Source organism: Gymnoscopelus microlampas, assembly GCF_963454915.1.
Source record: "Gymnoscopelus microlampas genome assembly, chromosome: 5".
Taxonomy (NCBI): Eukaryota; Metazoa; Chordata; class Actinopteri; order Myctophiformes; family Myctophidae; genus Gymnoscopelus; species Gymnoscopelus microlampas.
Genome location: NC_139942.1, coordinates 47416012 through 47443924, shown reverse-complemented (window position 1 = coordinate 47443924; position 27913 = coordinate 47416012). Strand labels below are relative to the sequence as shown.

The window sequence follows — 27913 nt, the reverse complement described above, 5'->3', positions numbered from 1 at the left end:
TGCCTCAGGAAATTCCTGAGGGTCATCAAAGACTCCACCCACTACTGCCACAACAGCCTGTTCACTCTCTGTTGCCATCTGGGTAGTGGGAAGAGAAGAGGTACAGGATCCTCCAACAGCCACGAGTCGAGCAGAATGTGGAGCAGCTTCTTCCCCCTGGCTAAAAGACTGCTGAGTAAGAAAAGACAATTAACACCTTGCAGTAGGCTAACTAGTGGTGCATTGTATGCTGCTCTAGATTTTTTTTAAATCTTGTTTTAACCTTTATCTTGTTAATTGTTTTAGGGCTGTTCTTTGTGTCAAGGAGCACCCCAAGCTAAAAAAAAATCCACAGTGGGTGTATTCAATTTCATAGCCTACACCTACTGTAACGATAAGTGACAATACAGTCTGTTGTAGGCTACTCTTTGAACTGAAAAGCTAAGCTTTGAGAGAGGATCTTTCAGTCGTACATTCCAACGTTGGACCTCGGTGCATTCCATAGGAAGAAGTCGTAAAATGAACCAATAATCTGGCTGAGTCTGTTATGCCTGCAGGCAGCAGCAGCAGTACATTGTAGTTTACTCCCATAACAGTTAATCATACCTCACTTTACAGCAGGACTGTGCACAACTAACTGTAAGTGTGTTTGCCACATGGCTCTGTGTGTGTGTGTGTGTGTGTGTGTGTGTGTGTGTGTGTGTGTGTGTGTGTGTGTGTGTGTGTGTGTGTGTGTGTGTGTGTGTGTGTGTGTGTGTGTGTGTGTGTGTGTATAATGTTTATATGTTTGTGAATTACAGTTTGACAATGGCTGTGGACATAGTTGGGTTGGTGGGACTGTTGGTCTTCTATGTCTTGATCCTGGCGATGGGGATCTGGGCATCTAAGAAGTCCAGAGAGGAGGAGAAGAAATGTGTGGGTTCCAAGAGCGAGGTCACCATTATAGGGGGACGTAACATCAATGTTTGGATTGGAGTCTTCACAATGACGGGTGAGGAAAATCCCATTAGTGTTTGTGTGTCGGCTACATGGCACAGGACATTGGTTTGTGTCCAGTGGTGGAAAGTAAACTAAGTACATTTTACTCAAGTACTGTTACTTAAGTACAATTTTGAGGTATGTTTTACTTTACTGGAGTATTCAATACTTTTACTTGTACTCCGCTACATCTCAAAGGCAAATGTTGTACTTTTACTCCACTATAAATATTTGAAAACTTTAGTAGTTATTTTGTTTTTGATTGATTGATGTACTTTATTTAGTAAGACATGAGAACAACAGTACATGGAAGTACAAATTCACAATACAAGGTCTACTAAAATGGAAGACTCATTAAGCACTGAGCTCGTTTAAGATGAAATCCCCATGCACACAAATCATGATGACATATAAGAGACAGACAGATATACACACTACTATACAGAATGTCATATACAATCAGCTTACAGGTTACTGGTATGAAGAGTGAAAAATATGTACAAGAGAAGAAAAAGAAAAGGGGGTAGGGGGGTAGGTTAAGACTTAGACAGGGGCCATTTTCGAATTGCAGCCTTCTGAATCTTTAGGGCAGTTTTGAAAGTGAGTAGGGTTTTACACGCCTTTACTCCTTTTGGTAGGGCATTCCACATTTTTGATGAATAGTATGAGAACGAGTTCATTCCCTTTGTTGAGCCAAATCTGGGTTGAACATGATTCATGGAGCTGCCTCTGGTGTTGGACTTCATTAACATTTTGGAAGTATTTTGACAAATACAGGGGGATCCCAATGTTGTGGTGTATCTTGAAGACCAGGCCCATAGCAAGATGCTGTACTCTGTCCTCAACCCTAAGCCATCCAATCCTAGCAAAATGAGAAGGGGTTAGAAGGCCAAGAAGTAGCCTTACTAGTTTGTTTTGGGATGTTTGGAGCCTTGTTTTTAAGGCCTTGGAGGTGTTGTGATACCATGAAGTGCATGCATAATCTTAATAACCTTGTATGAGGGCCCCTGCAAGAATCTTCAGAGTATTCTTACTGACTTGTAGGTTTTATTATTACAAAACAAACAACCACTTCAGCCCTATACTGTACATTGGCTATTGAAAATAGCCAATCTACAAGCTCACAATGTGCCGCATCGCAACGCGTTGTGAGCTTGTAGATCCGCTATTTTTTTTAAAGATTTGTATACATTCTATACGTTGTTGACAACTTGTGAAATGGGACTTTCTACAAGAATTAGTACTTTTAATTTTGGTACTTTAAGTATTTATGATGGCTCTACTTTTGTACTTTTACTCAAGTAAATTTCGAATACAGGACTTTTACTTGTATTGGTTCTACATTGTGGTATCGATACTTTTACTTAAGTAAAGAATGTGAGTACTACTTCCATCACTGGTGTTGTGTGCATGAACTTTGTTTGTTCGTATATAACGTATGTTTGAGTATAACCGCTCTTGTTTCTTCATATATCTGTCATCAGCCACCTGGGTCTCAGCGGGCTACATTATGGGAACTGCTGAGACTGTTTATACTCCCTCGCGGGGTCTCATCTGGGCCGTAGCACCCCTTGCCTACGTAGTCACTTTCGTCCTAGGTAAGAAACATGACATTCATTCTAAATTCAATGAAAACTTTCCCTAGAACTTGCCCTTGCCTTGACGACCTTGCAGGCTTATGCAAAGGCTAAAATTAGATAGCATGTTATGTACCATAGACAGATGCCGGCTCACACTAGACCTGGCATCCTATAGTGCATTGGTTCTCAAAGTGGGGTCAGTGGACCCCCAGGGGTACTTGAGGGGGTTCCAGGGGGTCCCCAGCTAAATGATGGACAGGAACCAAATGGACCCTTAGGGGTCTGTAACTCTGAGAGTGTACAACTTGAACCAAATGGACCCTAACGGGTCCATTTGGTTCCATTTGTACACTCTCAGAGTTAAATTAACATTGATTTTACAATATGAATTGGGGTCCCAGAGATATAAATGCCATTAAATGGGGGTCCGTAGCATAATGCATGTTAAACTGGGGGTCCTTGAAATTAAAATGGTTGAGAATCACTGCTAGAGAGCCGTAAAAATCTTCTCTTATGGGGGTCCCTGGCTTATCTTTTCAAATGGGGGTTCGCGGGGTAATAAGTTTCAATTTGGGGGTCCTTGACATGAAAAAGTTTGAGAACCACTGCTATAGTGTGTGCGTGTATAGTTTCAATGTACAGACAATAGGTTGTTTGATATTATACTGTTTCGACTGATTGATTGAATACTTTATTAGACAGCAATGCAAGCCGCACGAGTACAGTCATACACTTGGTCTAAAACAGTGTTGATTTTGTCGACTAAAACTATGACGAAAAATATTCGCCGACCACCTTTTTTCACTGACGAAAACTGAATGAAAACGAAATAAAAACTAAGCTATGATGACTAAAACTAAGACTAAATATATTGACATTTTCGTCAACAAATAAAAACTAGACTAAAATGTTCGTGAGGGACGAGTGGAGAAGAGATCCAGTAGAACTAAAAGACAAGTCATTTTAAGTTTGGTTGCGCTCGGGTGTTGCGCTCTGAAAATAGCAGCTTGTAGAGCTTGTAGAGCTTGTAGATCGGCTATTTTCAGCATGCAACCAAGTGTAAAATCAGCCATTACGACGCCATCAAGGCACCGGCAAAATACATTTTAGTCGACTAAATCAACTGTAGATTTAGTCGACTAAAATCTTATGATATTTAGTCGACTAAAACTAGACAAAAAGTAAAACATTTCAGATGACTAAAATATGACTAAAACTAAATGGAATTTTATTCAAAAAACTAAATGGAATTTTATTCAAAAAACTAAATGGAATTTTATTCAAAAAACTAAAAACTAAAAACTGAATCAAAATTTGCCATCAAAATCAACACTGGTCTAGGATAAACCAAAAAAGTCCTGAGGACTTGTTTCCATTGAGGTCCATTGATGATAGGTTCAGATGATCCTTATTTACTATTTCTATGCATTTGATGTACAGTATTACCTTGTGTTTTCCTTGCTTACTGTAAATCAATCTGAATTAAGAGCGTCTGCTTAATGCCTAAATTGTAAATTGTAATTGAAAAGCATCCTCCTGGCATTTATATTCTTTGAGACACACTTAGCCCACAGGTATTTCGGGGCGTTTTCAAAATCTAGTCTAGTAGTCAGCTGACATAAAATAAAAATGCAAAAAATGCATTTAATGACATGCAAATCAAGATAACCACTGGCGAGTTAACACTCTGCCATGGACTATGTATTTTTGCATAGACCAGATATCAATGTTTACCGATGTCTGTAGTCTTTGTTGCTCACTGTCACCTCACCACCCATAGTCACCTAAGCCAGTGGTTCTCAACCTGTGGGTCAGGACACCCAGGGGGGTCCCCAGAGGATTTTGGGGCGTCCCCAGATGATTTGCTTAATGTGCAACATTTTTTTTCTCACACAACAGTAAACAAACCAATATACAGGTGCATAAGGGTGTCTGCACATTTCTAAAGTGACAATTTAAAGACTTATATACTGTATAACCATTACTGTGTCAAAAGGAATCAACAAACCATTGGCCAAATACTCAAATATAAGAGGCAACATTTTTGAAATACTGCTCACAACGCCTCGAAATGCAATAGTCAAAATGATTCAACATTTTCGATGTTTTTCAAAAATAGCAGATGTACAAGCTTGTACATCTGCTATTTGTGAATAGCCAACGTATAAATGGATAAAGTAGTTAACATGATTGTGCCGCTATATTAACTACTTTGACTGGGGACCCCCCTGGAAACCCCTGGAGGACCCCTGGGGGTCCCCGGTGCCCACTTTGAGAACCACTGTGATAAAGAGCGCAGCCAAGTTCGAAAATGTCACCATGGGCACTTTGAGGGTGCAATAAAAGCTGTTTGAACTGGAGCCTAACAGTGTGCGAGTGTTTATCTTTTATGGTTCTGTTCTTTTTTGCCCAGCACCTCACCCAACTCTGGGTATTGGATGTGTGCGTTTGTTTTCATAATCTACCACCAGTCACCCTGACACATTTGAATATGACAATATTCACAATTCACAATATTAATTATCCTCTCGTCACTGAGAGTGCTGTCTGGTGCAAAATCTTTCATTGTTTCATTTCCAGGGGGTCCCCAGCAAAATGTGTTAATAGAGCGTCACAATAATTTCAACCTCTTTAACCTTTTATACTTTGGATATTCAAAAAAATAGCAGATATACATACTGTAGCTGAAAAATCGTGAAAAGTTGTGCAAACCCTTGAATACATATTTTTCAAAGCGAACATTTGTAACTCAAATCTTTGCTTCTTGGGGTCCCTGGAACAAAATATTTTGAGATGGGGTCCGCGGCCAAATACATATCATTTCAGGGCTCCTTGACATGAAAAAGTTTGAGAGCCACAGCAGCCACTGCACTAGGAAATTCATGACTACTGAATCTTAATTGTTGTCGACTACTAACATAAACCAGTCGACTAGTTGTGGGGATATATCATATTTGTTTCATCCAATAACAGTAGACGTCTCGGATACAACCAGTAAAGGATCATGTAAGATGTAATTGTATGTAATAATGCAATTTAAGGAGTCATGTCTACTGTATGAGCGCCCCACAGCCCTGAAGGTACAACATCATATATGACAACTTTGATTTGTCTGACAACAATCACCCATCGATGTAAATTAAGAGAACAATTGCTTCAGGTCTCACAGCTGCATATCTGCCGTAGATATGCTGCCCTGCGTAACAATCATTGTGAGCTTGTAGATTTGCTATTTTCAAAAGATTTTTATACATGACGAACTTGTGAAATGGGACATACTGCATAATGAGTACTTTTACTTTTGGTTCTTTAAGTGTATTTTGATGCCATTACTTTTGTAAATCTTACTCAAGGACATTTTTAACACCTGACTTTTACTTTTAACAGAGTGTTTCTACATGGCAGTATTGTTACTTTTACTTAAGTTAGTACTTTTTCCACCACTGTCAAAGAGTTGTAATTCTATTTTTTCTATGCTCTGTCCCAACAGGAGGCTTGTTCTTTACCAAGCCAATGAGGACTAAGCGTTACGTGACAATGATGGATCCGTTTCAGCATCGTTACGGCAACGCCGTCACCACAACCCTGCTGCTTCCTATCCTCATCAGTGACCTGCTGTGGGTGGCCCTCATCCTGGCAGCGTTGGGTCAGTCATACTTTATGTACTCTCTCAAAACACCTCAAAATAGAGCACCGAAGTCTGACGTAATTTACACATCCTAGGTTTGTCTACCTGGTTCGCGGTTTTCCACCCCCATTCTGAATCCCATAGACGTATTTAATATTGCGTCAAATAAGAACTGTGTTCCAAAAATAAACAAATGACCCCGGCGGTTAAACTCTTATGGATATGAAGCATCAACTGACGGTGAGAAAACGATAATGTTACTTCCGCCGAATTAGTTACATTTTCGCCAGAAACAGACTGTATCAAATATAAGTGACTGACTATCATAAACGATACAGAACCTCCTCCCTGACAATATCGCCGAGACAGTTTGTTTATTTTTGGACCACAATTCTTATATGAGACGATTCTATGATGACCCAATGTTATTCTCCATAGCGAAATTACTTTACGAACCTGGGGATGAACTAGTGACGTCAGGACTTCTGTACTCTATTCAGTTCAATACAAAGGAGCTTTATTGGCATGAGAAAACATATGTTTACAATGCCAAAGCAAGTGTCAAAATATAGTAAAAACTATTTAAGAAAAAATGGGGAAAGTATGTATAGTTTGAGGGGAGTACAGCATTGTGTTAAACAGAGCTATGTCACATTGCGTCGTTATATACATGTAGTGGTGGAAAACGTACTGACATGTTTTACTTAAGTAAAAGTATCAACACCGCAATGTTGAAGTACTCTGTTACAAGTAAAAGGCCTGTGTTCAAAATGTCACTTGAGTAAAAGTACAAAAGTATTGGCATCAAAATATACTTAAAGTACCACAAGTAAAAGTACTAAAATGTTTGAAAATAGCAGATCTACAAGCACACAACGCGTCGCATCGTGACGCGTTGTGTGCTTGTAGATCCGCTATTTTCAAATAGCCTAGGTATAATACAGGGCTAAAGTGGTTAATGTGTGTTTTATAATATAATCATGTATATCTGCAAAGTAACTAGTAACTAAATTTTTCAAGTAATTGCAGTGGAGTAAAAGTACAATGTTTGCCTCTGAGATGTAGTGGAGTAGAAGTAAAAGTATAGACAATTGGCAATACTCCAGTAAAGTAAAAGACTTTTACTTTACTGGAGTATTGCCAATTGTCTATTCTACTGTTATACTAAAAGTACCTCCAAATTGTACTTAAGTACAGTATTGAGTAAATGTACTTAGTTACACCACTGTATATATGTTATATATACATAGGGTACAAAGCTTTTGGGACGATTAGCAGCATTCTTCCCAAAACTATTTAAATAGTATTTTTTTTTAAAGCCTCAGATTTACAATGTGTTTAAAGGTAGCAGCTCTGTTTGTATGTGCAGTAGGTCTAGAGGACCACTCGGTACAGGAAACTCAATGGTTAGTACAAAGGACAAAGGACCCCAATGGACCCCAATGGAAACAAGCCATAGTGCTCTTTAAAATCCTCTTTAACAGACCATGTATTGTGCTGTACGTCCCTGTGCGTGTCTCTGCAAACTGTTTAATAATGTGTTCAGTTCAGTAGTTCTTAGGGTGGTTGTATTCCATTAGCTAACCCTCTTTTATCACAACAGTTCACACCACCCACACCCTACTAAGCTTACGGCTATAAAATGTTTAAGCAAATGTGTTCAGACAAACAAAAAGATGGAATTTCATTGCATGCATTTGCACTGGCAATTGAAGCGATATGCTCCACCGTGATGATTAGAGATGGAGTATGAAATCCATGGAAACATAATGATAATAGGCTAAATAATGATTTTTTGAAAATGCAGTGTTCAGTAATTCCATTCAGTTAATTCATATATGTGACCAAGGATGGCGAGGACCGGATTATCATGCACATGTACTGTATAGTTCAGCAAGTAAAAAATATTGTATATTCTTTTCTTATATAGTTTTCTGTTATTGTGGAGAAAGCTTTCGCTGAAAATAGCCGAGCTTGTCAATCTGCTGACAGGAAATATAGGTGGGGGAACAAAATTTTAATTCTGAAAATGACAGAGAGTAATGAAATGATAATGAGAATAAAAAGTAATGAAAGAAATTGGCAACAGGAGTGTGACACTGATCTAAAAGTTAGATAGAAAAAACAACTAAATAGAGAGTTCTGGGAGGATGAAAGGTTAACCCCAAGGATACAAATGTAATCAGACTGCCTTGATGCCGTATTCTCCTTCCCTCTGTAAACTTTTTCATTTCATTTCATTTAAACCTTTATTTAATTCTCGGAAAACACACTGAGGGCTGAGAGCCTCTTTTCCAGCGGTGCCGAGATCACAAGTCGAGGGGGAAAAAAGCACCATGCAGGTGGCTCCTTATCCTCCTTGACCTTGTTTATGTTCCCTGCCAGGACGCTCCATTCAGGCATAATGATAACAATGTGTTGTTATACTATAAGGAACTTTTAGAATTCAGAATACAGTCAAACAATACAAAACTAAAACTAATGAATAATAAACAAATAATCAAACAAAAGGTATATATTGTAAATTGTATTTCTGTTACATGTCATTATTATTCATATTTTTGTTATAGCGGATATCTTAATTGCAATGAGATTGTCAGTGAAGTTTTGTTTCTTTATGTGGGGTATTCATTCAGTTTGGGAAAGGTTGGCTGGCACAGAGCCATCTCAATGGGTCCGGGGTGATACTGGCTGAGTAAACAGGGACTAGTTGTGTCTGTCAGACCCCATTTATAACACTCACAAAAAGGTTGTTCTTTTGAGAGCGAATTGCCCTCCAACATGAATACATTTGTTTCATGTTGGTCAGAAGTGGCCTGCCAGCGGTAATATCTGGCCCGGCAAATAAGTTTGTAAATCATTTACAATAGCTCACTGACTGTCCAGGTAGGATGTGGACAGCAATAGCTTTGGATTGATTAAACCGGGTAGGATGAACAAATAGGTCTATTTTCCATTCTTTGAATGTTATGTTTTCACTGTCAACCTTTCTCTTGAGACTTTTGGATGAAAAACCTCTCTCATTTAAAAAAAAAAACAAAAAACTGTTTCACATGCCTTAAGTGATTCATTGTTTCTCCCCTTTCTAAGAGACCTTGAGTCATGAAAGAGCTCTTGTTCGAAAAGGAGTATGCCTCCCTGTCTCCCGATTAAATGTTCTTTTGAAACTCTTGTATGAACTAAATATCCTCTAAGTGCCACATTCAAGGATGAGGCCTGCACATAAATGTGATTCCACATGCATTTATATCGATTGTTATATCACACACATGCTTATTTATTAACTTTTAACAAGTTAACATAACATAGTTATTATTGTATATAAGGTTGTTTGTTGCAAGTTCCAGGTCCTAAATTAGCCATTTATTTATGTGTTCTGGCCCACCATCTAATGGCTTAGAAAACATTGGGCCTGAGGCCAGACTTGTGGGAATGTGTCTCATAATCACTCATCGATATTGGCACTCCAGCGATGCTTGCAGAACTCGGTCCTGACTGCATCATTGTCGTGCTAATAATGACGTGTAATATTGCTTAATTGTAGGTTTCTGTCTCAGGCTTGCTAAGGATTCAAAAAATGCGAGAACACAAGCTTCCCTGTATTCATACAAATAAAGAGTGTTTGCTTGAAGCTCGTACATTTCAACTGGACGTTTAGTATCTACATAGTATCCACATAGTATCCACATAGTATCCACATAGTATTCAAATAGTATTCACATAGTATCCACATAGCATTCACTTAGATGAGTGGTTGAATTAAGGATATTTTCAGGAGAAATTTCAATTCACAAGAAGCACAGCAGAAGAAAGGCTAAAAATCTCCTGCTAAATTGTGTGTGTGTGTGTGTGTGTGTGTGTGTGTGTGTGTGTGTGTGTGTGTGTGTGTGTGTGTGTGTGTGTGTGTGTGTGTGTGTGTGTGTGTGTGTGTGTGTGTGTGTGTGTGTGTGTGTGTGTGTGTGTGTGTGACTACTTATGAGGGCAAAATATCAAAGCAAGTATAGTAGAATCTGAGAAATAATCATTCACACAAGAGAAATGGTTGTTTTTTTGTTTCAAAAAGATTTGGGGAGTTACGATTAGGATTTTTTTTTATGGCATTCATAAAGTGTGTGTGTGTGTGTGTGTGTGTGTGTGTGTGTGTGTGTGTGTGTGTGTGTGTGTGTGTGTGTGTGTGTGTGTGTGTGTGTGTGTGTGTGTGTGTGTGTGTGTGTGTGTGTGTGTGTGTGTGTCTGTGCGTGTGTGTGTTCTCAGGGGGGACATTCAGTGTGATCCTTGACCTTCCTCCATCCTGGTCCATCGTCCTGTCTGCAGCCGTTGCCATCACCTACACCCTGCTGGGAGGGATGTACTCGGTGGCCTACACCGACGTCATCCAGCTCCTGATCATCGTCATCAGCCTGGTGAGAGCAGAAAGCTTCATTCATGCGGCTCCACTAGTCAAATTGTTTATCTTCAAGTGATAAGCGTTGAAGCCACTAGTTGGTCTTATCAGTGGTGTAAAGTAACTAAGTAAGTACTGTACTTGAGTAAAATTTTGAGGTATTTGTACTTTACTTGAGTATTTCCTATTTCCAATACTTTTACTTCTACTCCACTACATCTCAGAGGCAAATATTGTACTTTTACTCCGCTACAATTATTTGACAACTTTAGTTACTAGTTACTTTGCATAAGTAACTAGTAACTTATTACATTATAAAACATACATTAACCACTTTAGCCCTGTTTTTATAGGCTATTTGAAAATAGCCGATCTACAAGATCACAACGTTTGTACAATGTGTTGCTTTGCGACACATTGTACAAACGTTGTACAAACATTGTACAAATAGCCACGTTGTGGCTATTTCTGGCTTATTTTCCCCGCAGAATGTGGACGCTGGGGTTCAAGTGGTTATAAATATTGAGTTGTTGACTGCAGTCAACAAGGCTGCTCATCACATTTTCCAGCCTCTCTGACAGGCATTTTCATTGTGGTCAAACCTTGGTATTAGAACTTTTATGGATTTATATATAGATAAAGTTTTTGCATAATTTCTACAGCTTTCTGGCAAATATTCACTTCCTAATCACCATTTTTTCAGATACTTACAGAACCTGTAAGTAGCTTTGTTCACAATAATTTCCCAATTTACCTAATGACTCCACTTTAGATAATCTTTTGAGCCCGGTTCCATCTTTGAAAGGTGTTATTTCATTTATTTATGATCTAATTAGTCTGTTACGCCCAGAGTTAATAAACGGTGTGAAAGCTAGCTGGGAGGAGGATTTGGGGGAAGAGATCTCGGAGGAAGTTTGGGAGGAGGTGTTGAAGTGTGTTCATGGGTCTTCTTTTCGTGCGAGACACTCTCTCATTCAACTCGTACTTATTATACCAAGGTTCGGTTTACTAGAACCTATGTGGCTGTGATAGATGTCAACACGCTCCGGCAGACCTCATTCATACATTTCACACAATTATTGGACAGAAATCTTCGTTTCTTTGTCTTTGAGATATCTGGGGAAAATGGAAATCTCCTGACTCTCCCCCCCATACTCATTGGATGAGAGATATCCTATATTTTCTTAAATTGGAGAAAATTTGACTGTCCCTGAATGGTTTTACCGAAAAATTCTGGAAGGTATGGAGTCCTTTCTTCCAATATGTGCAGAGGATGAACTTTCCTTTCATTCCAGATTAGGGTATTGCGTGAGGTCTGGTAGTGTAGTGTTATTAGGCTGTCGTGACAGGAGTGCTGTTTTGCGGATTGCACTGTAGATTTTATCTGTATGATCCTGTTTTTTTGTTGAAGTTCCTGTTTTTGGTTTTGGGTATCGCTGTTGATGGAGCTGATAAGGGTCGTAAATCCTGCTTTATGTTAATTAAAACTATTTGTAGTTAAACAGCTGAAAACCCAGTGTAAAAAGACTCTAGTCCTTTGTGTTTTCATCACTTGTAGATCTGCTATTTTTGAAAAAATGTGAAAATGTATGCAAATCTTTGAATATATATATTTTTAAAGCAAAAAATAATAACTCAAATCTTTGCTTCTGGGGGCGGTCCCTGGAACAAAATATTGAACATGAAAAAGTTTCTACAAATTCTAAATTCTACGATTCTACAAATGTCTTCTAAATCCTAACATTTTTTTTTTAATCTTATGTTGCTATATATTTTTCACGATTTTCAATTTTGTTCATGATTTAAAAAAAATCTACAAGCTCATAGCGTGGCACTCGGTGCCGCGATGTGAGCTTGTATATCTGCTATTTTTGAAGAGCCAAAGAAACCTTAAAACGACACAGATGCTTTCCCAGTCTTAATGGATTAATCCAACCTGGCAGCAGGTGGTTTCCATGCCTTGTCCAACAGTCTGATAACCGGGTAGAAACTGTTGCTCAGAAATCAGTTGTTCAGGCACTTTGATACTGCAGTAGAGCTTGACTGGCCATTAGATTGTGGCAACAATATATGTCTGATCTATGATATAATCAGTGGTTGTATGATTTACTTTTTTTTTAAACTTTTTTTTTAAACTTTTTTTTTCTTTTCCCAGTGGCTCTGTGTTCCATTTCTGCTTCTATACCCATCATCGCAGTCATCATCATCGTCGTCGTCATCGTCATCATCATCTAATACGGTGATTCTCAACCCTTTTAATTTCAAGGACCTCCAGTTTGATATACATTAGACCACTGAAGCTCTAAAGTGACACAAGCCAGAATAGTGGGTTCTGGACACGCATTGGGTCATGATAGGGCCTCGTATGAGACTTACAACGACACATGGGGGGGATGTTATACAGGACTGGTCACTCAGAAGTGGCAACAGGATAAAGAAATGAAGAAATAGATGAGAATATAATCCGAATATAATCTGTAATTTGGTTGTGTTATACTGTAGGACCAATTATTAATTATGCTAAAGTGTGATATTAATCATGGTGTACTATGATCAATGACAATCGTTGGCTTCCATACACTCTCTGAGTTACAGACCCTTAAGACCTGGAACGCATCTGTGTCACTTTAAGATTTATTTGGCTATTCAAAATTGGCAGATATACAAGCTCATAGCGCGGCACGAGTGCCGCGCTATGAGCTTGTAGATCTGCTATTTTTGAAAAATCGTGATTTTCTTTTTTAATAGATTTTTTTCAAAAAAAATTTATTTAACTATCAATCATTTATCTGGGGACCCCCTGGAACCTCCTCGGGGTCCTCAGAAGAGGACCCCCCACGTTGAGAAGCTCTGATCTAATATGACACTCACACCTTTACAGTCACTGCTCTGGACGGGTGAGCTGAAGCTGGAGGATGCTGGGAAATGGATGGATGAATTTCTCTTACTGGTCAGTTGTTTTTCTTTTTCCTTTTTGTTTATCCTTCCTACATAAGGCAGTGGTTCTCAAACCTTTTAATGTCAAGAATCTGAAAATATACCCAATGCAAAAAAAAAAAAGCAGATCTACAAGCTCACAACGTGTCGCATTGCGAAGCATTGTGAGCTTGTAGATCGGCTATTTTTAAAGCAGTTAAAGTGGTCCCACTGATTTTGATGCAACATATTTTGCCGGGGACCCCCTGGAACCCCCTCAAGGACCCCTGGGGGTTCCCGGACCACACTTTGAGAGCCACTGTCCTAAGACAAAACACATCACATCGCTGCGTCTTATGATTTGCGTGTGTGTGTGTGTGTGTGTGTGTGTGCGTGTGCGTGCGTGCGTGTGTGTGCATGTGCGTGTGCACGCTCTGAAGGCCCTGGGAAGTCTCTCCTACCAGGTTTTCTATCAGCGGGTCCTTTCTGCTGCATCACCCGCTCAGGCTCAAATCACCTGCTATGCCGCCGCCGTCATCGTCTTCATCATAGGAATCCCCTCAGTCATCACAGGAGTAGTGGCTGCTACTGCAGGCATGTGATGAACACACACACACCTTTGCACACGATGCTAGAGGAATAAAGGCTAACGCGTACTTCATCTCATGTCCCGTTCATTGCTGTATATCGTCGCTGTCTTGGCAGAAACCTCCTATCTCCATGTTCTAAACCAGTGGTTTTCAACCTTTTTCACGTCAAGGACCCCCGAATTGACACATATTAGCCCACGGACCCCCATTTGAAAAGATATGGCAGGGACTCGACCTCTTTGATTTCTTGGGGGTCTTAATCTAAACTGTATCATCATCATTAGTGATGATGATACACTCTGAGAGTGTACACTCTGAGAGTGTACAAATGGAACCAAATGGACCCTAACGGGTCCATTTGGTTCCATTTGTACACTCTCAGAGTTAAATGAACATAAGGGTCAATTTGGTTTCTAACTATTCATTTGGCTGGGGACCCCCTGGAACCCCCTCAAGGACCACTGGTGGTCCCCGGACCACTGGTTGAGAACCACTGTTCTAAACCTTTTGTGTTTTCTCTTAAATTAAACACTCTACTTGATCATACTACTACAGCGTCACACATAAGTATCAAAAGTAGCAGATCCGCAAGTTCAAAACACGGCGCGAAGCTTTATACTGTAGATCTGCTACTTTTGCTGTTATTTTATTTGAATCCTGAAAAGTAACGGTTTTAGACAGTTTCCACCCGACAGAGACGATATTGTAAATTTGTCTTGCTATTTTCAAAGAAAAATATTGGATACTAGCAAAGACTAAAACTAAGGAGATGTTCTCTATGATTTTAGTTTGTTTTAGTTACTGTAAACACACAATACAGTTTCAGTTAATTATCTTGTACAAAAGCAAGGCTTGTAAGGCCTTGTCTTTGTTTTTATTTCAGTTATGAAAAATGTTTTTTTTTGTTTTTCCAATTATAGTTATTGTTATTTCTATCGTTTGATAGCAGAAGTAATCGTTTGATAATAACCTTTGTATACCTGATTCGTTTTCCCCTTCTCAGACTGGAACCAGACCCAGTATGGTCTTCCACCTCCGTTTGAGCGCGGGGAGGCAGCTAACGTGCTGCCGCTGGCCCTGCAAAACCTCACTCCATACTGGGTGTCAGTGCTGGGCATTGGAGGCTTAACTGCGGCCGTCATGTCTTCCATGGACTCTGTCCTGCTTTCCTGTGCATCCATGTTCACTCAGAATATCTACAAGAACTTCATCAGGAAACAGGTTGGCATAACGACTAACTTGGGGAGAAAAAGGGATAAAAAGCACTCACAAAAAAAACGGAACATTGAGGAACCAGAATCGGTTCCCTTACATTTGGAACCGTTTCCGGAACCAGTTTTATCATACTTAGTCCATGGGCCAGACCAGAAGTCAGGGACACGAAAGGTGGCAAAATCTCTTTTGCACCATTTTGTTTGTAGGGTCCATATAAGTACTTTGAAACATGATAGCCTTTTCAAATGAGTAGCTTTAATACTTTTTTAGGATATTCATTTTATTGCCATTATCTCCCCACATTATCTGCACAGTAGTCCTGTACCTGGCCTACAGACCCGTTCGCAATTTGGTGGTAGGATAATTTCTCACTTGAACAATGGGTACCTAGACATGAGAAATCACAGAGGTGCTTGTCCACCATAGTGCCACGAATGGCGCAATGGCCAAATCAAATATGGCTGCCATCGGCTATGATGAAAATCCAACTTCTTTGTTTCTGAGTGTATATACACATGCAATACCTCCATTTTGACTAATTGTGGGGTGGGGAATTCATTTCTGATATTGTTATGACCACTTTGGGTGATGTTGACCTTGAAAGGTCCTTGGCCATAACTTGCCCAGTGTTAGGACTAAAAACAGGTGCAATAAGACTAATTCAACTAATTCCGACATTTATAATTCCTTTCTGAAATTGTTTTGACCATTAAGGAGCATCTTGTCATTGAAATATCAAAGTCAATGTAATTTTTCAATAACTCAGTTACTCAATAATTGTGTTCTTCACAATCACTTTCATCGTATTTTTTTTCAATAATGATTTGTTTCATTTATAACAAAAGACATACAGATGAGACATATAACAATTAGAAATATCCCCTTTAAATTTTATTTCAATTTGGAAATGATAAGAGTGTTATAGACCTACAAAATGAAATACAAATAAAATCATAACACAAAATCAAACTAGAAAAAGTGCTCCTCGGAGCTCAAGTCTCCGCCAGGTCAGGTAGGTTATTATGGCCTCCTGGTAGCGCTATAACAGGCCAATGTGAAAAAGAGGGCATTTCTTCCTTGGCAAAGTGGGAATCTATGCGGAAAATGTAATGGAAATCGCATGCTGCGTTCAGGATTTGAGGCATTTTGTTCAAAACGAACCAATCCTGCAAACTTTGGCAGGTGTGTGTTTATGACGAGGAGCACCCGCGGGATCGGTATCTACGACATCATGTGTGTGTGTTGTGCCTTGGGATATTTAGCTATGCACACTTCTCTGGGGCATGAGATGATCTGTTTTTTGTTTTTTTAACTTTTTTTTATCCCCGATTTTGTAACCCTTTTTTCACCCGGTGCCAATTTGCTAAGTGATCCTGGGCACTACACTCCCCCCACCAGCCTAGGGAGGCCAGGGCCGAGCTCATGCCTCCTTCAATGCATGAGAGCCAACTGACCTTCTTGTCACCTGACAGGGGGGAGTTTCCCTGGTTGGACGTAGCGCGTGGAAGGAACACGTTATTCCAACCAGTTCCCTTCCCCTCCATCAGGCGCCCCGGCTGACCAGGGGGCATGAGATGATCTGTTTACTGGGTTGTAAAAAGAAAAACTCACAAAATGTGGAGGAGAGGATAAAAAGCTAATATGCAGATTATTATATAAAGTGCGAGAACTGAACCCGATCACTCCCTGATGAAGACCATGACACTTGTGTGACGGCATAAAGTCCACCTACCACACAGATGGACTTTTGGTCAAATTGACCTTTTTTTCCTACGTTATCATTGGCCACTGTCTCCCCTCGGGGCTCCACACACGTCCTAACACCTTCTTCCCCACGCAGCGGGGATACCATAGTCTTATAAATATTATTTCAATCCCACTCACATCTCACAGGTATACTACACTTCATTTGGCTTAGAGACAGAAAACTAAATCTGATATATAACTTCAGTTACACGTATTAACTTTTCAAAAAACAAAAAATACAAACATATACCACACACTGTAGGCCTACAGTAGTAGTCACTACAACACTCACTTCTACTGTACAGTACTGTATGTCACAGGAGCAATCCATATGAATTCAACAGTTAAAGCATTATTCCTTTTCACATTGGCAAAGTAATCACCGAAAATCATTATTCAATATACCAACAGTCACACAAAAGTTCTACATCCAGTCCAGTGCTTTTCTATTCCGTACATACAACATACCATCATGTCAACAAAATGTTTCCCTCAATACAACAGTCACAACAGGACTCCTAAAATAATGCTATACTATGGTATTATGAAAACATGGCATCTCTCTACCTAACATGCTATCTAAATTACATTTTAGCCTTTGCATAATCCTGCAAGGTCGTCAAGGCTAGGGAAAGTGCTACAGGCTTTTTAGACAAGTATACGTACAACCCATACAGTAAACAGATCCCGTCATGCCCCAGAGAAGTGTACATAGTTAATATCACAAGGTACAACACACACCTGAGGTCATAGGCGCCGATGCTGTGGGTGCTCCTTGTCATAAACACACACCTGAGGTGTTCAGGGGTGCACTGGGCGCTTCGCGTGACACCACGGCGTTCCGCCAGTTTTCTGAACAAACATATGTTGCTACCAGTGGTGTAAAGTAACTAACTACATTTACTCAAGTACTGTACTTAAATACACTTTTGAGGATTTTTTACTTTACTGGAGTATTTCCAATTTGCAGTACTTTTACTTCTACTCAGGGGCAAATGTTGTACTTTTACTCTACTACATTTTTTTGCAAACTTTAGTTGCCAGTTACTTTGTAGATTTTGATTATTATTACAAAACATACAGTAACCACTTAAACCCACATTTCGGCCATTTGAAATTAGCCGATCTACAAGCTCGATCTACAAGCCGATCTACAAGCTCACAATGCGTCGCTTCGTGACGCATTGTGAGCTTGTAGATCGGCATTCCTGTACAGTAGGCTACCCTTTGATTGTTTGTTATTCTGAAGGAAATGTGTTCAAACGCAACAGATTATTGAGAAACCATTACGCACGCTGCATGCGTTCAATGCTCAAATGGTAATAGGTAATTCATGTATTTGTGCAAGACGACCCAGCTGTAAAATGTGTATATTACTAATTATGTTCAATCCAAAATATCATGCTGTAAGTGTTAGGCTGCATTTACACACCTGCTTGTCATTAATGCTTAAAAATATCTATGACCATTATTTTTATCAGATGTCCGATACATTTTAATCATGCCGGACATTGGGGCCAGCCACCAAAAATCCTAGCGCGACCTCTGAATATCTGATATGATATCTGAATCACTGGTATTATAGCAACACATATATATATATATATATATACACACACACATACATACTGTGTACCGATTTGCGTGATTTTTGGACAGAATCTGAAGGAGTAAGAGCAAAAGAATTGTTTTACAAAACTCAGCCTCCTGGTGGCGCTCCAAAAGGCATATGTGAAAAATGCAGGGCAAAGGTGTTTCCTTGGCCTGAGGTGTTGTGAGATTGTAGACATGCCATTTGCTGAATGTTCGCCCCAGAATAGGCATGCTAGGGTTCATGTGGTTAAATAAGTGAATGAAAGAGATTGAATAATGTTTTTTTTCCCTCTGTATGACATGTTCTATTCAAAAAAAGTTCGAGATTTTTTTCATTCTTTGGAACTATGGTTGGTGTCATTGAAGGCTGATAACTGGGACAAAGCTACTACTTGGGAAGGGCTATCATGTTGAAATATTATCTAGATAAATAGACCTTTTCAAAATACCAAACTAGAGTTTGCCACCTTGAGTGTCCCTGATTAGTGAAAATTCTGGCCTGGGCCCATGGACTAACTGTCATGGCTGGTATATGTGGACTTCACGTCTGCCATACAATTAGGCCTACAATGCCAGTGGTTCTCAAACTTTTTAATTTCAAGGACCACCATAACTCTCAGAGTTACAGACCTGTAAGGGTCCATTTGGAACCCCCTTAAGTAACCGAGAGGGTCCCTAGACCTCACTGTGAGAACGACTACAATAATATGTATGCAATACTTGTATGATTGAATTTGTGTTTATCAAAAATTACAAAATGAAATCCAAAATGATATACACATGAAATATAGAGGAATCATTAAAAGGGAAATGTTAAGGAATTGGACCATTAAGAGGGAATCTTTAAGACCTCTTGTACCTAGGTATATGTTTATCTGGGTATGTGTGCCGGAGAGAGAAAGAGCAAAATAAAATGTTTCTAATAGAGCGATACAGCACAGGATGTTTAACTTTGCATCCTGTTATGACAGACAGACAGGAAGCAGTGTTCTACAGTTAATTCAGGTTCGATGCAAACCCCTAAAGTGGCCAAAAGTGTTGCGCAATCAATACAAGTCAAGTAAGACAACAATTTTAAATAGTCATCTTCATCTTCTATCACTTATCCAGAGTCAGCTCGCGGAGGTTCCCAGAGAATCGCAGACTCAGTAGGCTACTAGACCACACATGGGCAACATTTCAACATTTGCAGTTTCAAGTTTCATTCAACTATCCAATGTGTGGCCCTTCCCTCACTTTATCAAAGTCAGTATGGTCCCCTGGACAGAAATGCTGCCCACCCTTGTACTAGACCCAAATAGACCGGGAGCCAGGCCCAGCCCTCATAATGTTTTCTGCTAAAAAAAATTCACTATGATTTCCTGTTAGCATATACCTTGGGCCATCACAAGTTCATACTGACCACCCCCAACTCGGGGCCGTTTGGTCTCAGGGGCCCCAAAACCCCCTTTTTTGGGGCGAAATTATGTTAATGGCAATATTAATTTACTAAAATTACATAAATTGTCTTACACATATGAAATTCGGCTTGGAGTATCCTGACACATAGGGGTAAGTAGCAAAATTGGATTCTGGTGCTTGCTACCATTGTACTTTTAAATATGACCACAACATCCCCAGAAAAACAAAAAAAAATACGGTCTGCTTGACAAATAACAACAAAGATGATTATTTCCCAGCACTTTATGGTGAATATCACTGCCTCACTTGTATATAGAAAACCTCCCATGTCCCTAAGCTTCAATTTGAGCCCAAGATGACCTTTGTATCTTCAACATTACTCTTTCTGTAGCCAAAATTCTGCTTTATAGCCTACCTCAAATCGGAGAAAATTGAATATTCAGTCATAGTAGAGGCCCTAGGAGTGGTCCACGCGCGACTGTTTATTTTCTTTTCTAGTTTGGACTTTTTGGCATCCTTAGGACCTCTAATATAGGGATTTCGATGATCCCAAGAAAATAAGTGGTCCAAAGTGTGTTTTTTTCAATGTTTTATTACCCCTATGAGACCTGCGGGATTGCTGGCTGGAACGCCGGCGTATCTTTCGGAGACTATGGCGCGCTAGACGTAGCCCAAAGATAGAGATACCATTTGATTCTAGACAACCTCAGGTTTTCAATGGGACCAACCTCTTCATGCTACCTTGTCGGGAAGGGGGCTAAATACCTAATGATTCAAAGTTAGACAACATTTTGGCGAGGGAAAAACGGCCATCAACATTTTCCAAATGGTCCCTTGAGGTGTCACCTCAATATATGTGAATGGAAATGGGTTACATGGATACCTACAGCCTCCCCTGTACAGACATGCCAAATTTATGCCAATCTCATGCAGTTTTGGGTAAGAACCATGCAGTTTTTTGCATGCAGTACAAATATGTAATTTCCGCCTATTGTAAAAAGGAGACCACTTCTTACTGTATCTATAGCTGTATGAGACCACTGTACTTTATCTATTGCTATATGATACCACTGTACTTTATCTGTTGCTGTATGAGACCACTGTACTGTATCTAGACCACTGTACTGCATATATAGACCATTGTACTGCATCTATAGACCACTGTACTGCATCTAGAGACCACTGTACTGTATCTAGACCACTGTACTGAATCTATAGACCATTTTACTACATCTTAAGACCACTGTACTGCATCTATAGACCATTGGTCCAGTGGTCTACAGACCCTGGGGGGCCCAGGCTCTGGAACAGCTTGCCCCCAGTGGGGGGCGGTCACCGCGAAGACTTGGTAGATGCAGTACAGTGGTCTACAGATGCACTAGAGTGGTCTACAGATGCACTACAGTGGTCTACAGATGCACTAGAGTGGTCTACAGATGCAGTACAGTGGTCTACAGATGCACTAGAGTGGTCTACAGATGCTGGTCTACAGATGCACTAGAGTGGTCTACAGATGCACAAGAGTGGTCTACAGTTGCACTATAGTGGTCTACAGATGCACTAGAGTGGTCTAGAGATGCACTAGAGTGGTCTACAGATATACTAGAGTGGTCTACAGATGCACAAGAGTGGTCTACGGATATACTAGAGTGGTCTACAGATATACTAGAGTGGTCTACAGATGCACAAGAGTGGTCTACGGATATACTAGAGTGGTCTACAGATATACTAGAGTGGTCTACAGATGCACAAGAGTGGTCTACGGATATACTAGAGTGGTCTACAGATGCATTAGAGTGGTCTACAGATGCACTACAGTGGTCTACAGATGCACTACAGTGGTCTACAGATGCACTAGAGTGGTCTACAGATGCACTACAGTGGTCTACAGATGCACTACAGTGGTCTATAGATACAGTAGTTAGTCTATAGATGCAGTGCAGTGGTCTCATACAGCTATAGATCCAGTGCAGTGGTCTCTAGATGCAGTACAGTGGTCTTAAGATGTAGTACAATGGTCTCTAGATGCAGTACAGTGGTCTCATACAGCTATAGATCCAGTGCAGTGGTCTCTAGATGCAGTACAGTGGTCTTAAGATGCAGTACAATGGTTTATAGATTCAGTATAGTGGGATATAGATGCAGTACAGTGGTCTAGATGCAATACAGTCATGGTCTCATACAGCTATAGATGAAGTACAGTGGTCTCATATAGCAATATATGCAGTACAGTGGTCTAGATACAGTACAGTGGTATCATACAGCAATAGATAAGGTACAGTGGTCTCATACAGCTATAGATGCAGTACAGTGGTCTCATACAGCTATAGATACAGTAAAGTGGTCTCCTTTTTACAATAGGCGGAAATTACATATTTGTATACTGCATGGAAAAAACTGCATGGTTCCTGCCCAAAACTGCATGAGATTGGCATAAATTTGGCATGTCTGTACAGGGGAGGCTGTAGGTATCCATGTAACCCATTTCCATTCACATATATTGAGGTGACAGCTCAAGGGACCATTTGGAAAATGTTGATGGCCGTTTTCCCCTCGCCAAAATGTTGTCTAACTTTGAATCATTAGGTATTTAGCCCCCTTCCCGACAAGGTAGCATGACAAGGTTGGTCCCATTGAAAATCTAATGGTATCTCTATCTTTGGGCTACGTCTACATTTGAGCGCGCCATAGTCTCCGAAAGACAGTCTCGCTGGCGTTCCAGCCAGCAATCCCGCAGGTCTCATAGGGATAATAAAACATTGAAAAAAACACACTTTGGACCACTTATTTTCTTGGGATCATCGAAATCCCTATATTAGAGGTCCTAAGGATGCCAAAAAATCCAAACTAGAAAAGAAAATAAACAGTCGCGCGTGGACCACTCCTAGGGCCTCTACTATGACTGAATATTCAATTTTCTCCGATTTGAGGTAGGCTATAAAGCAGAATTTTGGCTACAGAAAGAGTAATGTTGAAGATACAAAGGTCATCTTGGGCTCAAATTGAAGCTTAGGGACATGGGAAGTTTTCTATATACAAGTGAGGCAGTGATATTCACCATAAAGTGCTGGGAAATAATCATCTTTGTTGTTATTTGTCAAGCGGACAGTATTTTTTTTTGTTTTTCTGGGGATGTTGTGGTCATATTTAAAAGTACAATGGTAGCAAGCACCAGAATCCAATTTTGCTACTTACCCCTATGTGTCAGGATACTCCATGCCGAATTTCATATGTGTAAGACAATTTATGTAATTTTAGTAAATTAATATTGCCATTAACATAATTTCGCCCCAAAAAAGGGGGTTTTGGGGCCCCTGAGACCAAACAGCCCCGATTTGGGGGTGGTCAGTATGAACTTGTGATGGCCCAAGGTATATGCTAACAGGAAATCATAGTGAAAAAAATTTAGCAGAAAACATTATGAGGGCTGGGCCTGGCTCCCGGTCTAAAACCACCGTAACTGGCTTCTTTCCACGTGAAGGAGCAGTGGCTCTACTCCGAGTTTCTCACGAATGTCTCAGCTTCTAACCCTAATAATAATATTATTAGGGTTATTTTAGGATAACTTAGGATTATAGGCAGATAAGGCAGATGCCAGAAAACTAATTTTGTCCGTTTGTATATAATATATATGTAATCTTGTTCATAATATGTAACCACTGCCTTTCGTAATGTCATGATCATTAGGAATGAAGATTGACTGGTAGATTGAGAACTTTGCCTTCTGGCTAAGCTCTTTTTTCATCACAACAGTGCGGCACAGCAAACGCCAGCTGCTGCACCAGCTGCTGTAATTCTCTTGGCTGATCTCCTGCTCCGTCCTACCCTCACTTGTGAACAAGACCTCCAGATATTTAAGAAAGAAAGAAAGAAAGAAAGAAAGAAAGAAAGAAAGAAGGAACATATCAAAAACAAACAAGCAAACATTAAAATGTACGTATAGATTTGTAGGGTTATGGAAGAAAACTGTAGATGGGATGGGATTAATTGGTCGGATGATCTAAGAGGCCTGGATGTGCAATGGGGGGGTAGAGGAGGTCAGAAATAATGATTCGATGCCAAACCTTGAATTGCTTGAAAAAACGAATAATAAAACCGTACAATAAAATTCTGTATTTAACAGGTGGCAATTGAAGGGAAGCCATTATAGGGAAAATGTGGTCCCGCTTCCTAATGCCAGTCACGATCCTGCACGAGATAGGGAAGACTGCAAACTGAATGACAGTAAGAAGGAAGTTAAGGCATGCAAACAATTTGCAGTTGCTACTGTACAGGCATGCACACGCATGCATGCATCAGCACCAGGGTGTTATGTGTCACAATCTTAAAAAAACAGCAGATCTACAAGCTCATAGCGCGTCACTTCATGCTGCGTTATGAGCTTGTAGATCTGCTATTTTTAAAAGATCTTGAAAATTTGAGCAAATCTTTGAATACATAATCTTTTTAAGGGGATGGTTCACCCCCCAAAAAAAAATTCTATCGATTAGTCACCCCATGGAGACTTGAATTCATGGATTCAAGTCATAGGAGACAAAAAAGATACTCTCTGTGTCTTTACATTACATTACATTACCCTACCTATGTTGAATGCACTTATCGGAACCACCGGAACCGGAACCACTGCCGGTCATCAAATTATTGGCTTAGGAAAGCAATCAAATAAAATAAATACCCATGATTTCAAGTCTCCATGGGGTGACTAATCGATAGAGAAAAAAAGGCATTTTGGGGGTGAACTTAGCCTGACACTCAGCCTGAATTTTCATTTCGTTTCACTCCATTATATATAGTCTGAAAGCCCTCTCAATGCAGCCGATTGCTGAGATGGGGGCGTGGCCAAAGTTTTTTTTTTCAAAGACTCTTTGGCGATTGGTTCATACTGGATTATCCCGATCCCGATTCGTCGTACAGATTTTCAACCGAGGCTGAGACCTCCTATGAGAGCGTCACCAGACCAGAATCGCCTGAACATATTTTTTTAATGGCCGTGGCTAGCGATTCACGGGCTGGAGCCAGGCTAGGGTGAACTATCCCTTTAAAGCAAACATTTTTAACTGCTTCTGGGGGTCCCTGGAACAAAATATGTTGAGATGTGGGGTCGGCGGCCAAAATACATATAATTTGGGGGGTCCTTCACATGAAAAGGTTTGCAATATTTTTTTTGTTCAGAAAACTGTTGTGGATTTAGAAGACATTTCTAGAATTGACTTAAGAACTTGTCTTTCCTACACTCTCTCTCTCTCTCTCTCTCTCTCTCTCTCTCTCCAGGCGTCGGACAGGGAGATTGGATGGGTGATCCGCGTCAGCGTGCTGCTGGCCGGCGTGGCCGGCACAGGTCTGGCCTTTGCCGGAGAAAGTATCAGTGCTCTGTGGCTCCTGAGCGGGGACCTGCTGTACTGCATGATATTCCCCCAGATCGTCTGCGTCCTGTACTGCAGCCGTGCCAACGGATACGGCGCGGCGGGCGGCTTCCTCCTGGGCACCTTTCTGAGACTCCTGAGCGGGGAGCCGGTGCTCAACATGCCCCCCGTGCTGGTGTTCCCCGGCTGGAGGGCGGACGAGTTGACCGGGGACGTCGTCCAGTATTTTCCCTTCAGGACTTTGATAATGCTGCTGACATTGTTCGTCATCCCCTCGACCTCTGTGCTGGCGCGCCTGGTGTTCGACCGCCACGTGCTGCCTCCTTCATGGGACCTCCTGGGCGCCTCGGGGGAAGGGGATGGCTCCTTTCAGGGACCTATAGGTGTCTCGCGGGAGGAGGACGGCGAGGTTAAAGGGGAAAAGGGTGTCAACGGAGTGGAGAGAGCAGAAGTAATCGACAGCACCTGTTTGTAACACAGATTCACCTGGTGAGAAGAATGACTACTTCTCACGCACACATGCAATCCTACTATTGATTGTCTATTCCTCTCCCTCTCCGTTCGTTTGAGTACACATAAAGCCAGACAACAACAAGAAAAACCGTTAGATCAGGTATTTTTGGTGTTTATAATTTAGTTTTACAATTTTTATATTATGTTATTTAAATCAATTAGCGTAATTGTTTATGATCGATTACATTGATTGGTAAAGGTGTTGTGAGCATGTAAGAAGTATAGAATAGGGCTGAAGTAGTTAATGTATGTTTTGTGACAATAATCTCTACAAAGTAACTAGTGGTAAGTAAGTAAGCTGTCAAATAATTGTAGTGGAGTAAAAAGTACAATGTTTGCCTCTGAGATGTAGTGGAGTAGAAGTATAAAGTATATCAAAAAGTAAAGTAAAACTACCTCAGAATTGTACTTAAGTGCAGTACTTGAGTAAAGGTTGTCACTTTCCACCACTGCTGATAGGCTAAGTGTTTTTTTTTTTCATTGATACTTTGCTGATACTGTATATTGTTGATACTATATTGATACTGTTTTCTACAATTTGCATATTTGTGCTTCTTTTATAGTTACTATTAAGATGTAGTTTCAACCCTTTAGACCGGGAAAGCCTATACGTTGTTATACCTTTTAAAACCGGGAAAGCGTCTGTGTCATTTTAGGAATAGTTTTTTTATTTTTGGAATAAAACATTTAAGATTTTCTGAAAACTTTTGAAGGCGCTTTTAAAATCGGCCTCATGTCTAAATGGCTTAAAGGAACTAGTTCACCCAAAAAATTACTTATTTTCTATCAATTAATTTGATGACCGCGGAGTCAACGGAAGGAGACTTGCAGAATCTCGCCGGTCATCAAATTATTGGCTTAGGAATGTGACAAAAACTAAAGAATCTCCTTGAATTCAAGGCTTCATGGGGTGTGTAATTGATAGAACATAAGAATATTACTACTCCTTAAAGCCCGATGTATACTTGGTTGCGTGCCAGTGTCGTGCTCAGTAAATAGCAGATCTACAAGCTCACAATGCGTCACAAATGTCAACCCATCTTTATATAATTGGTCCTCAGTAATGCTTATTATAAAATGGCACCATTTTTGTCTATTCACACTGTGTCTCAGAGGAGGGCTGTGGACAGTTCAGAAACCCTACCAATCCAAGCTAATAGAAACTGCATGCTTTATAATCCTGGAAAGTTTGCAGGCTATAATGGAAGCCATTGTTCTTGCGTTAATAAAGATCTAAATTTAAAATATGTAAATCTTGTTTGAAAAAATAAATCTATCTAACGATGATGTCACTGGCGGTTTCTGAAGTGTCCACAGCCCTCCTATGAGACATAGATTTTTACCATTTTATCATAAGCATTAGTGAGGATCAATTATATGGACAGTTTTTGTATACTATATTAACCACTTGAATCTCAGCATCCATACTCGTCGTTATGAGCTTATTAGATCAAGCTGTTTTTGGCGAAGACACTTGGTGCAGTAGACAGACAACAGCCGTCCAAGTACAAAGACAACTCGGGTCTAGTTTACTAATTCTAGAGTTAACAACCCGTATTATAGCATATTGTCTCTGTTGGGTGGACACCTCACATGTCCAAAACTGTTACTTTTCAGTATTTTTCAGTATATAAATTCAAAAGTAGCAGATCGACAAGCTCAAGCTTGTAGATCGAGCTTGTAGATCTGCAAGTTAAATCTTCAAGATTGAACTTGAACTGTAAGATGTGTGTTATTTAATGACTCCCAACTGCTGTCTCTAACTGCTGCGCCGCCTCTGTCAAAATATTTCCCCCGCAGGCTCAATAGATCAGCCTTCATATTTCTCTGTTCACTATCCTGTCAAAAATAAAGCAGAAATGCAAAATCATAATCTGAAAAAAAGGGAAATGAAATGTACAATGTCAACAGTAACATTTTTCTAGTGTAATAAAATGTACATTTTATATTGTCCAGGTTACATTTTGTTTCATATTTATTTAATAAGAATGTTTAGCTAAGTAATTAGCTTATTTTTTTTCTTTTTA

General features: G+C 40.1%; 1 protein-coding gene across 1 annotated transcript; it reads left to right on the top strand.

Annotated features, from left to right (window-relative positions):
• The first annotated feature begins 85 nt into the window (after window positions 1-85).
• Window positions 86-27832, top strand: LOC311045136 (high-affinity choline transporter 1-like). The gene is made up of 10 exons (XM_084056946.1): window positions 86-175; window positions 780-970; window positions 2442-2555; window positions 6028-6183; window positions 10420-10568; window positions 12705-12788; window positions 13431-13499; window positions 13906-14059; window positions 15059-15276; window positions 25282-27832. Exons 2-10 carry the CDS (start codon window positions 787-789, stop codon window positions 25846-25848), a joined length of 1695 nt encoding a protein of 564 aa, XP_083913072.1. The 5' UTR covers window positions 86-175; window positions 780-786; the 3' UTR covers window positions 25849-27832.
• The last annotated feature ends 81 nt before the right edge of the window (window positions 27833-27913 follow it).